Source organism: Trichosurus vulpecula, chromosome 2 (assembly GCF_011100635.1).
Source record: "Trichosurus vulpecula isolate mTriVul1 chromosome 2, mTriVul1.pri, whole genome shotgun sequence".
In the NCBI taxonomy this organism is placed as follows: Eukaryota; Metazoa; Chordata; class Mammalia; order Diprotodontia; family Phalangeridae; genus Trichosurus; species Trichosurus vulpecula.
In genome coordinates, this window is record NC_050574.1 from 18,823,410 (window position 1) to 18,838,791 (window position 15,382).

Sequence of the window (15,382 nt, forward strand, 5' to 3'; positions counted from 1 at the left end):
GGAAGAAGGGAGGGTTTTGAAGGAAAGATAATGAATTCCTTCTTCCAGTTTGGCACCTCCTCTGCATCTTGTAGTCTTAGATAATTGTCCAGAGCACTAAAAGGTGAAGTGATTTACCCAGGGTCACACAGCCCATACGTGTCAGAGGCAGGATCTGAACTCAGGTCTTCTTGGTTTCCAGTCCAACTACCTAGCCACTCTATCAAGCTGCCTGGGCACTAAGACTTGTGGAATACTTTGTATAACACCAATGGTTATGGGGGGCCAGACAGCTTTTTTACTGTAGGGTTTTTTCCTCCCCCTAAAGAGAAAAGGGATGGGGACTGAATAAGGTAGTAGTATGATGAAAGAATGTCACTGGAGAGCAGGAGAACTGAGTGTGGGACATATGATTTTTAAAAAAATGTTTTAGAGCCACTCTCCTGTTGAATGAAAGCGAGAAGCAGTGGCCCTCTTGCTCTTCACTCCACATAGTGCTGATGCACTACTTATGGATCATCTCCTCTACTTTAAATTGCAGACACTGTCTCATACAGAATTTGCTATTTAGCGTAAAGGAATAAATAGCTATCAATAGCAGCTACGCACGGTTCACAGCTTTCAGACTCCACCATGAAAAGTGCTAGGTACAATTAGCAATAACCTCCTAACCGATCGAGTTCTATACTTCTGACAAAGGTTAACTGTTTAGCTACTAAAACATTAATGCTGAACAGACAATGTATTCGAATCCTTACACGATGAACAAAATTATACTAACAACTTAATTCTATTCTATTAATCTTAAATTTCTTGTTCTTCTCTCAGTCCTGAGAGGAAAAAGCCCACCAGCTTTGCTTACTTGAATTGGCAGAAGATGTCTGCATACTCTGGGAGGATCCCACTGGCCTGCAATACCGTCACACGGAAAGTGAAAGCACTGCCCAGCTTCAGATGGTCTCCAACCTCCTCGGGAAACCCTTCCATCACCATTTTCCCATCCAGCAAAGTGCCTGACTTTAAGTCTAGAGAGGAACAAATGACAAGTGTGTGGCTGAGATTATGCACGACTTTCCTTCAGGAAGGCAAAGTCAGGACCTCTGACCCTGCTCCAAGGCAGCTTAGGGAACTGCTTACCTTTCCACACAGGGATTAGAAACACCCTTTCCTCACCATCTCATCTTCTGTTTACTTACCTGGTTCATTCCCTCGAATGATTTCTTCTGGAGGAGTAATGATGTCAGAACTCTGACCCTGCCCCTCCACAATCCTTAGTTCCTCAAGGGACAATCCAGAGCGGGTCATCGCAACTGAAGAAAAATCACTCTGAAAACAAGACAAGGGGTCACATATGATCTAGCATGCCGATACTGGTTTCTTTGAATTTTTCATTATGTCTCAAGAAAAGGACCAGGATTTTAAAATGTAAAATTAAGGAGCTTAGAAAGAAATTATAAAAGTCCTTATTTAAATATTTAAACACATTTTAAAATTTAAATAGTTTTGTTGTAACATTCAATGACTTTTTAAAATATAAAATTCAAAATAAAAATAATTTCTTTAAAAAAGTACCTAGAAGTTATACATTTAAAACCATCTGAAACAAAAAATGACAGTAAAAGATAAATGGCTCTCCCCAGTCTGAGGAGGATATGGAAAAAGGAGGCAGACTGACCAGGGTTGGAACCAGCACTGGTTTAACAACGCCAAGCTAATAACAATTGCTGGTAACAGTAAATGAAAATTTGCTGACAACTTCCTAGGAATTGACTATACAAGCTGTTCTGTAGTTACTAGTAGTGCGGAATTTTTGATCCAACTTCTAGAATTTTCTCTCCATATCTTTCTTCCACTCTCCCCCCACCCCCCACTTCAAATCTTCCTATTTTATTTGAAGCCTTACCTGATTAAAATATTCATTATCGAAAGATATTTTAGCTGTTCCTGACTGCCGAATCCCAGAGCCATAATCAGGAGCTTCTTCATCAGCTATTCAGATAAAAAAAAGAAAAAACCCAACATTATAAACTAAGTCTAAAATCAAAGTAAGGCTCAGCTAAGACTGAAAACTTGGGCCAAAAGTGAGTGATATCTATTAGACTGTCAAACAGTCTTGTCATTTGAGATTCTGAAAACCAGACAGTACTAAAGAAGCTCTATCGAGGGGAAGAGATGGAACAACACGAGTAGGACAATTCAATCCAGTCATTTTAATCCATTTGTCCAAACAAGACTAGAAAAAAACAAAAAATGCAATCATACAAATAGGTTGAATTTTCCTTTGCTTATGTTAGACCAATTTCAAAAGAACTATGACTCTTAAATCAGTCCTATTGTACATTCTTGATATAATAAATACTGTAGATCGGTAGGACACCACTTAACACCTCCCATAAAGCAACTAACTGCTTTACCTTTTATGAAACACACGACAGAAATGTTTCACATTTTACCAAACATGTTAGCATTTTCCCCAGATTTAGAAACAACTGCCAATAAAATAAGCTGCTTTAGTGGAGTAACAACCAGGTGTAGCTTCATATAACGCTTGAATGACAGACTGTACATGACAGGAATCCCATCACCTCTTGAGGCAGCTTATTCCACTTTGGAATTATTCTAATTCCTGTGAAATTTTTCCTGAAACCAAAAGTTTAAATGTGGCTCTTTCCAATTTCCACTTGCCCATATTTCAGCCTTGAAGGTGATCTCCCACCCTCACTCTGCCAAAGTCTGCTCTTCTCCAGGCTCAACATCCCCAGTTACCTCAGTCAATTGACCAGTTCTCCTCCAATAGGACCTGAAGGCCCACCCCCACCCTAGCCACCCTGCCCTAGATATTTTCTGCCTTCCTACAATGTGGCACCCTGAAGCGAAGACATTACTCCAGACAAGGTCTGACCAGGGCCAAGTACAGCAGAACCTAATTAAGTTCTCTAGCCTTGGAAGCCTTTCCAGCACAGCATACGTGGCATTAACTTTCTTGGCTGATATATCATACTGTTGATTCATATGAAGCTTACAAGTCCACTAAGACCCCCAAAGATCTTTTCCAGAACAACTGCTGTCTAGCTATGTCTCCTGCATCTTGGACTTTCACAGATAATTTCTTTTTTGAATTTGTGTAAGACTTTGCATTGATTCCCGTTAAAATCATCTTTGACTTAGCTGGATTTTGTAGCTTGTCAAGCTTTGTGAATCTTGAGTATATTTAGGGTGGTTTATGTATTTTGAATTTGTGGCACACTGTCTAAGATGTTGATCTCAATCAGATTGGGGACCTTTCACAGCTACGGGTAAGGTGAGGGGAATTCTCTTTGTTCCCTCTTTTTAAAAAATTAATTAGAAGATTCTCCCAGAAAAGAGAATTATTTTCATGTATAAGAAGGCTAGAAAAGAAGGTTGTATGTGAAATCATGAATTAAAAATACAGCTTTTTAAGAAACATATGAAGTTTAATGTGGTAGTAAGAACATTGCCAGACAAACAGCCTGTGTATTTTAAAAGTGCTTAATTTCTTTTCTTTTCTCTTTTATTTTCATCATAGATCTCATAGATTTAAAATTGGAAAGGAGCCAAAAGGCCCCCTAGTTTAACCCTCTCATTTCTTATGAAATGAAACTCAAGAGAGGTTAACTTGTTCAGGGTCACACAGCTACTTAAGTGACTGAGGCAGCATTTGAATTCAGGCCTTCAGGACCCTAAATCTGTACTCTATCCACTAGAGTTATGTGGCTACCTCGACTCTTCCCATCCTTCCATCCAAATAAAAACCCTCTCTTGTGATAAATAAACAAAGCAAAACAAATTATACAAAGGAAGAATTCTTAATCACTCAAGGACCAAAGAGTCAATATTATGTGGCTGAAGGTCTGCTGGATTTGGATTTGGAAGGCCCAGGCTCAAGCCCAAAATCCCAGCTTTGCCACTTTATTGCCTTGGCAACCTTCAAATGTTAAAAATTGCTTTTCCATGCAACTGGGAAATAAGATATACAGGCAATGGGTTATAGAAATCTATCTTGCCCTACAAGAAAGTAAGTGGGAAGGGGAAAAGGGGTGGGGTGATAGAAGGGAGGGCAGACTGGGGGAAAGGGTAATCAGAATGCATGCCATCTTGGCATTGGGGGGAGGGGAGAAATGGGGAGAAAATTTGGAACTCAAAATCTTGTGGAAATGAATGTAAACTAAAATAAACAAATTAATTAAAAAACGATGAATAGAAAAAAACAGAGAAACATGGGCAGACTTGTGTGAACTGAGGCAAAGAGAAGCAAAAAGAACCAAGGACATATAAATGACTACAACATTGTAAAATGGAAAAAAATAATTGAGATTGAATGCTGTGTAAATATAGCTAGGCGGCACAGTGTACAGACCTGAGTTCAAATCTGCCCTCAGACACTTACTAGCTGTTTGACCCTGGACAAGCCATTTAGCCTGTCTGCCTCAGTTTCCTCATCTGTAAAATGGAGATATTAATAGCACCTACTTCCTAGAGTTGCTGTGAGGCTCAAATGAGATAACAGTTGTAAAAATCACTAAGCATGGTACCTGGCAAATAGTAGGTGCTATGTAAATGCCTATTCCCTTTCTCTTTCCTGCTGTGTACGAATAATGAACAAACCAGACCAGGAAGAGATGGGCTACTGGTCCGAAGGTAGAGAATTACAGGAAATGTCTTGGCTGATTTCTCAGGCACTAGGAAGGACAGATTATGGAGAAATGCCAAACAGTGATGCCTTGATGAGTTCCTTTCAAAGGGGTAGCCAATAAGCTGGAAAGCTTGAAACTCTTTGGCTCATACGAGAATAATGATAATTTTTTTAAAAAGCCCTGAAAAATAATTCAACATTTCTGAATAAGTAGGGTGATGTTATTTTAACAGTAAAGAAATCCTCTATGGGGATTGTATAAGTTGGCCATATAATGTCAAGGGAAATTCCTTTATCCACTTATTCCAGAATAGCGGCAGCTACTGTCTAGAATCAACTTGTAGTTTTTAAGAAAGCAGTGAGGAAGCAAACAGTAAGGAACTGATTTATATTTAATGGATTTGTGATCTCATCAATGTGAGCATGTACAACACCTGCCCACATTGCAACCCTTCTACATATTCCTATTCTGTGGCTTTTGCCACATCTTTCCAAGAATGTCCATAGAAGAGTTGTCTGATGTACTCTCCTTGAGGCCCTCCTCTACATCTTTTACCATTTCGTGAAGGTCAGTGCAATAACCTGGCTGCCCACCCATCGCACTCGCTTACTTCCTCGTCCGATCAGGTGTGCCTTTGAGTTTTGTTGTTGTTGTTTTTTTTTACTCCACACTTTTTTACTCCACTCATTGGTAATATGCAGCAAGCTATACACAAGCACTGTACATTTTTCCAGTGATCTCTGGGTCACCCAAAGTTGTGATTCTTTTGAGGCTGTACTGTTCCATGCTTCAATTCCATAAACATTTATTAGGTGCCTTCTATATGTAAGTGACTGCTATATATCACCACTAGCAGAATGATATTAAAAATATGGGAAGTACCTTGGGATCAAACACACTGCCATTTCCCACCTGTGATTTAGCCCTTTTCCCTTCTTTTCTACCTATCAAAATCTGGACTCAGCTCATTGCAAAGCAGTGCCATTTCAAAATAGGGAGGAGCACTGATTTTAAAGTCTGAGGCCCACTGCTTAAATAGTGGTCGGCTACTTATTACCTGTTTGACTTTGGTCAAGTTGTTTATTCTTTCTGGATCTGAGTTTCCTCACCTACAAATTGAGGTGTTTAAACTAGATGATCTCTCGGGTTCCTTGCAGACACAGATTCAATGATCCTATACCTACCAGGTATGGATGAACTCACTGGATAGTCTATAAAGAGGGGGGCCATGGCATGACTTGAAGGGGTGAGTGATCAGCCAGAGTGTGGGATGATGGGTTGCCCACCCCCTGTGAAATACCATTATGCATTGTCTTCAATAAACTACACCTACTCTTTCCCCATTATAGGTCAACACTCACAACCTTTATTCCCCTCACATGCTACGAAGTTCTGAACCTCCTTCCTCCTGCCCAGGTACCAGTCCCTCAGGTTAGTTATAACTAAGCTGTCACCGAGACCCCCACAGCAGTAGCTGTGCAGGTACCCTTTCTAGCATGACAATGCTTCCCTCTAGATGCTCAAAAACTGTACTATATGGGATTCATGATTTTAAAAGTTTGGAGACCACTGGTCTACTCAATTGGTTGCCATAGACTAGACAACATTCATTATTTATCCAGATGTAATGATCAATTGTAAGTTAGCTATATATGAGAGTTAGCCAGATTTCATTTTGTAACCTCAATTTCTGACAAAACAAGAAAATTGGAGAACTAGAAGAGAACTTAGAGGTTGTCTACCTCTAGGTAGAGAATTCCCTCTATGACATATACAAGTAATCTTTCAACTTTCTGTTTGAAAGTCTCTGGAAAGTAGAGATTTACTATGTCTAAGGCAGCCCATTTCATTTACGGATAGCCCTAATTATTACCAAGTTTTTTCTTATGTCAAGTCTAAATCTACCTCTGTAATTTTACCCATTTCTCCAAATTGTATGTTCTGGGACCAAGCAGAACAAATTCAATCCCTCTTCAACTTAGCCCTTCAAATACTCAGAGAAAGCTATATCTTTCTACTAAGTCTTGTCTTTGCCAAGTTCAATTATGCCTAGTTCCTTCAAACCTCATATGATGTGAGGTTGAGAAATTTCAGCATCTGGATGCTCTATTCTGAAGATCATCCATATTGTCACTGATCTTCCTAAAATATAGCTCCCAGAACTGAATGCCTCTCATGTTGTCTGATTAGAGCAAAGGACAGAGGGACTATCAATCATCTCCTTGATCCAGTGTGAATATCATGCCTCTTTTAATGCCACCTGAGATCATGTAGCTTTCTCAGCTACCATATCACACTTGTGACTCATAATAAATTTGTAGTCTATCAAAACCCTCAGATCTTTTTTTTAGACAAACTGCTATATAAGCATAATTCCCTCACCTTTAACTTGTGAAGTTGATTTTTTTGAGCCCCAAGTGTAAGACTTTACACTGATCCTTATTAAATTTCATCTTATGAAATGTCAGCCAGCTGAAACGGATCACTGGGTCACTCCATTGAAGGCTTACTTCCAAAGGTGATGCTGAATCATTAATGACAACTCTTCGGGTTTTGCCATCAAACCGCTTCTGGATCTACCTAATAGCACTATCATTCAATTCATTTATCTCCAATTTGTCCACAAGACTAGTATAAGGGACTAGATCAAATATTTGACTAAAATCTAGGTAAGCTATATCTATGCACTGAGCAGCTAGGTGGTGCCGTGGAGACAGGGCTGGGCCTCGAGTCAAGAAGACATATCTTCCTGAGTTCAAATCTGGTCTCAGAAATTTATAATCTATATGACCCTGGGCAAGTCACTTAATCCTATCTGCCTTATTTCCTCATCTATAAAATGAGGTGGAGAAGGAAATAGCAAACCACTCCAATATCTCTGTCAAGAAAAACCCAAATGTGGTCATGAAGAGTCAAACAGGACTGAAATGACTGAACGAAAAATATTTACCAACACTTAACAATAAATTTACCAACCTAGTAACTTTGCCAAAAATGGAAATGAAGTTACGCTGGCATAATCTATTTTAATGCAGCTTTGTTGGCTCTTCATGATCATCACTTTCTTTTCTAGCTATCTATTAACCAACATTTTATAATAGGTTTTATAATTGTACCAAGAATCAAAGTCAAGCTCATTGGATGGAATGGTAGGGTCAAATGAAGTTCATTTGAGGAGACTTGGATATGTTTGCATGCTTTGTATAGAAAGACTGAGGCTTGAAGAGAGGGGGGGAAAATGATTATAGAAGCAATGTGCCGAAGGTATGGGAAGGAATAGGATCAAATATAAAAGTAGAGGCCTTGGTGAAAGGATGAACCATCTTTCACCAGTAATGATTTCAAGAGGTTTTATGTTGTAGAATAGAAGAGAAGAGGAAGCGCCTTGTGGAAAAGCCTCTATTGTCTCAGAAAACAAAAAAGCAGGATTCTCTGCAAAGAAAGAACTGGGGAGGGAGAGATGCAGGAGGCTGGAGGAAGGAAAAGGTTTGGAAGATTCAATTAGGGGAAGAATAAAAAGGTAGCCAGTAGATTGAAGATGACATAAATTATTAGTGGATTTAGGCAGCCAGCTGTCAGGTTCAGTAGGACCCTGAGGAGGCATGGAGGAAATAGATGGAGAGAAGCTTACTGTAGCTACTCTATAAGGCAGGGGCATGCACATGTGTACGTGTGTACGTGTGTCTGTCTGTCTGTCTGTCTGTCTGTCTTCTCCATCCTTTTCAAGTTTAAGGACCTTCTACTTAGATTCCAGGTAAATACTTCTCATCATTCTTATATAATAAGCTAGGGTCCAGAAATCTAAATCTCATTCTAAAACCTTCTCTTTGGGGGGCAATGGAGAAGCAGCCATTAATACCCCAAATATGCCTTTCTGCTTTGAAGCCTGTTCCTTTAACCATTAGTAAGTGATGAAAACACTACCACCTGTATCGTTAAGGTCTTTACTTTCCTTCAGAAGACTTTATAATCCTAAGCAAAGGCTATTGTGCTTTCACTTCCTCATAGAGAACGCTATTTCTATGGTTTAATTACTTTACTACACTGTAGAATGGTAGCAGCTGAGCAGATTAGTACACTATAATTGTCTGGTACCACTATTATCAACGGTGAGAATAGGTCATTATAAATCTGACAAAGCTCTCCCATTTTGCGTCTCTTTGTTGCCACCCTTCCAGCTCCATCTAGAAATACTTTCCAGATGGTTGGCCTTAATTGAGTCTCATTCTAAGCCGTCTGTAGAATCATTTCCCCCATGCCCTTACCTTTACTACTAAATGTTTCCTTTTTTTCCAGAGTCAAGAGCTAGTGGTTAAGTGGGAACAGTTGTAATTATATGCAGTATGGTCTCATTTTTGTTCTTTATTCTAACCAGGCACTGAAGATGACCTTTGCTCTAACTAGCTGATAATCCAAATGCACACAAAGCTGACTCTGAAAATGGCTCTCACATTGATCACAAGTTGTTGCCTATCAAGAAATGTTCAACTGCAACTTTTGTCAAGTTTTTTTGGTGTTTCCCACTATCCAATGCCTTTCCAGCTTTCTTACTGAAAAAAAGTATTCAGAATATATATGTACAAGGCTTCTGAATAATTCATAAACCCTTTATCATCTTTCTTTTTTTTTAAGTGCCAAATCATTTTTTCTGGCATCTTAAAATGTTTTCCGCAGTGCTACCTTCAAACTAAACGTATTAAAATATACAGTGAAGTGCTTTGGAGGGCTTTGTTGTTGTTCAGTTGTTTCAGTTTTGTCTGACTCTCATTTGGGGTTTTCTTGGCAAAGATACTAGAGTGGTTTGCTATTTCCTCCTCTAGATCATTTTATAGATGAACAAACTGAGGCAAATGGGGTTAAGTGACTTGCCCAGGGTCACATAGCTAGTAAGTGTCTGGATTTGAACTCAGGTCTTCCTGACTCCATTCCTAGTGCTCTATCCACTGCACCACCTCGGAGGGCTTTATTGGGTTCTTATACTTTCTCCACTTTAATCTCTACAACAAATGTTGATACATAAGCTGTAATTACTCATCGGTAGTGTGTCTGCTTGTGCTCACCATGAACACTACAAGTCAGACAGGTAAGTATCCTATGAAATAACTGTTCTTGCTTATCTAGACACAGGAGGAAGACAACTCCATTATTTACTCATCCATGAGGATAACCTGTAGACCATCCTTCCATTTAGCTTTAGCTTCTCTATGTTACATTCCTAATGGTTACATTCCTAATAAAAATCTTCATGTAACATGGTTCAAGCGTGTCAGTAACATACCAACTCATTGGTTGTAGGACAAATATCTCACATTTAGGTAATGAAAGTTAAATTAACATTTGTAAGTAGTCTAAAAACTGCATAATTGGCAGCCCCCTGTACTGCCTCTTCTGCTTTTCTAGGACCTTTCCTTCAGCTCTAAATCTATGATCCTCTGACCAAGGGCCATTATGCCTTCTGCTCTGTTATCACGAATCATCATGGTCAAAGATGCTAGCACCTGAGGGCCAACCTTATGATGAGGATCCTCTCTTGTTATGTCTGTCATTGAGACCACACTTTGCAATTTGGGAGAAACTGCATTTTACTAAGGTCCACACGAATTATGGTGGGGCACAGGAAATTTCAGGGAGAAAATTTGTTTAAGAAACAAAAATATCCTGAAACTTATACAAATAACAACTGTAAGGACTATGTGAGCAATGAATTTTTGCTAAGCATCAAGGCAGAGATTAAATCAAAAAGTATTTCATGAAATGGCACGCACTTACCTGCAATAGCCTGTACTGCCACACGCAGAAATCCTCGAACTTCCCCCTTCTCACTAACAACAGCCACTCTATGAATCAAGGGTACTGGGTACAACAGGTTACTCAGGTAGACAAATGCCCTAGTGACAGAAGCAGAAAGACAAACATTATAGCATTAACTATAGAGGGAATTTGCCATTTGGATTCATGGAGTCTTCTGGAAGTCTTTCGCTGACCTTGTTTACAAGGTGCCCTCTCAGACTACACTGAACTGATAGGTTGCTTCTAAATAGCTTCTGACAGGACAATCAAGTACTTGGTAAAACAACTGGCAAAGACCAAATGAACTGCATCGTTACTCTCCATATCAATTATGACAGCTGGATGAATGACAACTGAGAGCTAAATGATCACATAGAGCTCCATGAAGACTGTTAAGAGAAAAAAAATCCATTGATGAACTTCATGGCCTTTATGCACGTGGAATGGAATTAGATGGTCTGTTGTTGCTGTTTTTCCCCCCAAGGGTTACAACAAAAAGCAGAGACGTAAGAGACAAAGAAATATGGCTGGGACTCAAAGTGCAGCTCGAGAAACTGATCTTATTCACGACAATGTCTATTAGCATTACGATCAAGAATTCTGATTAGAAAAAAGAATTTCCATCTGTCAGGAAAGAAAAGTGACATATAGAAGAAACAGGTACACAGGCAGAAAGCCTGTGCAGCCAGAACTGTCTGAATAGTTTGGGGGGACATTGGAAGAGCATCAAGATAAAATTATAAGAAAGAACAAAAAGCTACTCCTTAAGGGTATGTGTGTCCATGTGTGTATACACACACACATGGACACACATACTGTCTCTCTTCCTCTTCACACTCTCTACTGTTAGGAATGAAAAAAATCCCATGTGGGGATGAAAATGTATAATTACAGACCTAACTTTTTTTTCATCCAAAGAAAAAGACAAGTTTATTAAGGGTTCGCCATAATGGGTAGTCTTATTTGTGATGCCTGTTTTCACAAGTGGGCCAGATTCAATCTACTGAGCTAGATTGAATCTGAGCCAGACCTAACTTTTAATATCACAAATTAACTACAGCCTTCTCATATTTTGCTTCTTTCCTTTTCTATAAACTGGTAGAAATTATTTTTATTTATAAAAAAGCTTTGGTGAGATTTAAAAAAACAACTCTTGATACCAACTCAAAGCTTCAAGTATTAGTTCAGATTAGCAAACAGGAGACAATTAGAGGCCCCTGCTACTAATCCATTGTCTTCTACATGGCACACATTGGTCTTTTGATACAAAAGAAAAACAGCAAACATTTAAGAAAATAAACGATTATTTCATATGAAACATACATCTCTAATCTGTCCTTTTAACCCTGAAATAACATAAACTGGAAACAAAGGCACAAAAAATATGAAATGGATATATAGAAATTTCAACAGCAAATTAAATAAACAACGAAAATACTAAAAGCAAACTATTACAGAACAAGAAAAGGTTACTAAAGCTTTAAAACTACAAATGAAACATAAATGTACATAAGCAACAAAATAACTATATATCTACAACAGGATAGAAAATGGAATCTATTTCCTTTTCAGTCTGCTCGAAAGTACAGGCAATATTAAAACAGGAAATATTGAACTCTGTGATATAATTTAAAATAACCTTAGGAAAAAGTCAGATTAAATCCTAGGTCTTTTGAAAACGATTCCACACAAAACTAGCAAATACAAGTTACCTGTTACAGTTAATGAGATTTAAAATCTGCTTTAAGTAGGTACTGAACTATGCTTTTCACTCACAAGAGTGAAAGATAAAATGTATCCACCAAAGAGTATACAATCTGCCTTGACTCTTTACGTGACCATTAAAGATTACACCCAAACTTGAGCACCCTCTTTTCAACGAAAATAATCTAATTTGGGAGAGTATATGATTGTCATTAGGACTCACTAGAGAAAAGGACAAAAGGTATTGAGTCTGGGTGGATAACTGTACTTTATAAATTACATGAGAACATATAATTGTAGATCAAGCAGGAGCCTTAAACATAATCCATTCCAACCTTAAAAAATGATCATCTAAAAATCTAGAACCCACCCTTTTTTAAAGGAAGATTACCTCTCAGATGGGCTGATGAACTGATTACAAACGCACACAAGGTAAGGTCCTTCTTTAATACCCTTGATGTGTTGATGTTAATGGAAATGGCTCTTTTAGACACATATGAATCTGCCTCACAATGATCTTGAAGAGATAACTTCTGACTAAAGACAATTGCAAATTTCTATAGTGGTACAGTCTCTGAGGACAGGTATATCAGCTCCTGGGACTGCAAGTACTCTAAGCACACCATCTACATGACTGAAACTCTTTGGCTCTAGGGGATGCCTTAGTGAAAAATGAAGACTACACACCAAATTCTTCTAATGCTTTAAAGAAGGGAACTTTTCAATCACCCTATTATGGAGTACCCTTAAATCTTGGCCAAGCAGACTGAAAGTGGAGGGATGGTGGAGGCAAAACACATATTAGATGAAACAATGGCAAGTTAAAATGAAACAGGAACACCAGAACAGAAAATCAATAGAACAGAAAATTTTAACCATTAAAAAGTAATTTTCATAGAAATACGGAATCCCTATTCCAGCATTTAAAGAAGTCAGAATATAATCATCTTCAGTCTAACCCTCCCCCTTCCCATAAACATTAATTATTTAGCACTGTGTCCCAAACACTACTGAATGGCTCATGATATCCCCACATGTCATAAGAGATGGCTAAAGGGACAAGCTCTTTTAATTTCCATACAACGATTTGGCAGCCAAGGTTGAAAATCAAATGCTACAAGTGGAATAACACAAGAGATTGGAAAATTGTACTGCTGAATAGTAGTTTTAGTTATATCTTAAACAGGGACATACACGGTTGTGAATCGACACAAAGGCAAAAAAGGAATCTACTCCTCTGATACGCATACAATGAAGACTTCACATTTTGAAAAAAATGGATGATTACTTTTCTAAGGCATTTAGCAATTTATTAAGCACAAGATACAGTGCTGGATGAACAAGAAGTCTAATCTACATATTGTGTTTTTCTTCAAAGACAGCAAGCACTGGACAAAAACATGCAGAAGATATTCATCCCTCATTTTGCTGATTTCTGGGATTTCTCTCTAGCCTTTCCGTCTCTCCAGCTACTCTAAAATTAGCTCAAAGCAAAGGTGCCTTGAGCGCCACCAAGATGAGGCCCAGGATATCTGCCCAAATGGGAAGGCACAGAATCGACTCCATTAATAGCCCCATGACTCAAGCAGAAGTGACTGTTTCATACCTACTCAAGTTGAATACAATAGAAGTGAATGAAACTGCCTGACCAGTTCAGGCTTTACCTAAGAAAAAAAGTGTACACATCTGTCCAGAGTCAATAAAATTCTGCCTTCGGGTGGGCTGTGAACCCAAACTGCCTCTTCCAGTGTCGCCAAGTGGCAGTCTTCAGTTCAACTCTCAGTAGCAGAGAAATGACCCATCACTGCTCAGAGTTGAGCTCAAGAGCAGCTTTTAGGTCATCTAGTCCAACCTCTAATCTCAAGAAAGCTAAGGATTAGAGAAGTTACATCCCTTGCCCAACATCACACAGTTTAGTGACCCAGAAGAGAGAGCTTTAATTTCTACTTTCAGGGCAGTGCTCTTTCCACCAGGATATCCTATGTAAGCCAAGAAGGAGGCTCATTACACGGAACATAGGACAACCGGTTAGCGGTTGTGGGGTGTGCACAGGAATCCCTGTAATGAAGGATCTTGGGGACAGGTACTTCCTTCCAGCTGCTTCCAACATTTTGAACATAAAGTTTGCCATCAGCTAAGACACCTCAAACACCTATATGTCAGAATAGGCTTTACATGATTTTGGAGTTCACCCTTCTTTATGCTCATCTCCCATCCCACATAACAATAAGTAAGTTTCTCTGAAATTCTTAAGATTATTTTCTTGGCTATGAGTCAACAGGAAAGATGACAGGTGACTAAGAACACATAAAATGTCTCTTTACTCTATATTGGTTAATTTTCAGAAACAAATTTAAAAAGCTATTTCCCCTGCAAGCCAGACATTCCCAGTAATATTTCCACTTAATATTTAAACCAAGCTCAAGAAACAGCATTCTTCATCTGTGCCTGATAAGATCACAGAATTTTCAATATAAGATTTTTTTTGTTTTGGTTTTTTTTTTTTTTTTTTGGTTTTTTGGGGGGCGGGCAGGGCAATTGGGATTAAGTGACTTGCCCAAGGTCACACAGCTAGTACATGTGACAAGTGTCTGAGGCCGGATTTGAACTCAGGTCCTCCTGACTCCAGGGCCGGTGCTCTACTGACTGCTCCACCTAGCTGCCCCAATATAAGATTTTTTTTAACCATCAAAATGCTGCTCTCTCATTTTGTACCATCATCAACTATTTCCTTCATAAATTCCACAAAGTACATGACATTATACCAGCTGCTGTTTTCTTAGAGGCTAATGGTAATTTTTTACATGGGGCTTTCCCATCTGATATCTATGTCATTGATTAACAGCACAATATAATGTGGTTCCACTGCAACTACATGGTCGCTTTAATGCCCAGAAATACTGGGCATACTTTCTAGCCAATGTGGGATTTCTCTTATATGATGTGGTGCTGAGTCTACAGGGAAATCACTACATCATGGAAAGGAAGGATACAAACAAAAATATTAGGATTGGAGTCCATGCAAAGAAAGTATTCTTCTGTAACAAATGGATGTACAGATCATAGAAAAATGGGGTGACCATGTAGTACTGAACAATGACCTAAGGCAACATCCCCATAAATCATCATCTTTTCAGACTTGTAAGAAGAACATTTATAGTTAGCTCCTGAGGGAGAGAGTCACAAAAGAGAGGTAACTCTTTTAATCTTTGGCTTTCTCTATCAAGGGGGAAAATTAATTCCTGTTTTTATTA

The 15,382-nt window shown here is 38.7% G+C and overlaps 1 protein-coding gene across 3 annotated transcripts in view; it reads right to left on the reverse strand.

Annotated features, from left to right (window-relative positions):
• KIF1B (kinesin family member 1B) overlaps positions 1-15,382 on the reverse strand; it is a 188,810-nt gene that overhangs the window by 46,609 nt on the left and 126,819 nt on the right. For all 3 annotated transcript variants that reach the window (XM_036747919.1, XM_036747917.1, XM_036747918.1), the window contains 4 exons: positions 10,404-10,522; positions 1,883-1,968; positions 1,176-1,305; positions 842-1,004 (listed from right to left, as the gene is read on the reverse strand). In XM_036747919.1, the coding sequence (XP_036603814.1) occupies positions 842-1,004; positions 1,176-1,305; positions 1,883-1,968; positions 10,404-10,522 (498 nt within the window). The remainder of the gene's footprint in view (positions 1-841; positions 1,005-1,175; positions 1,306-1,882; positions 1,969-10,403; positions 10,523-15,382) is intronic.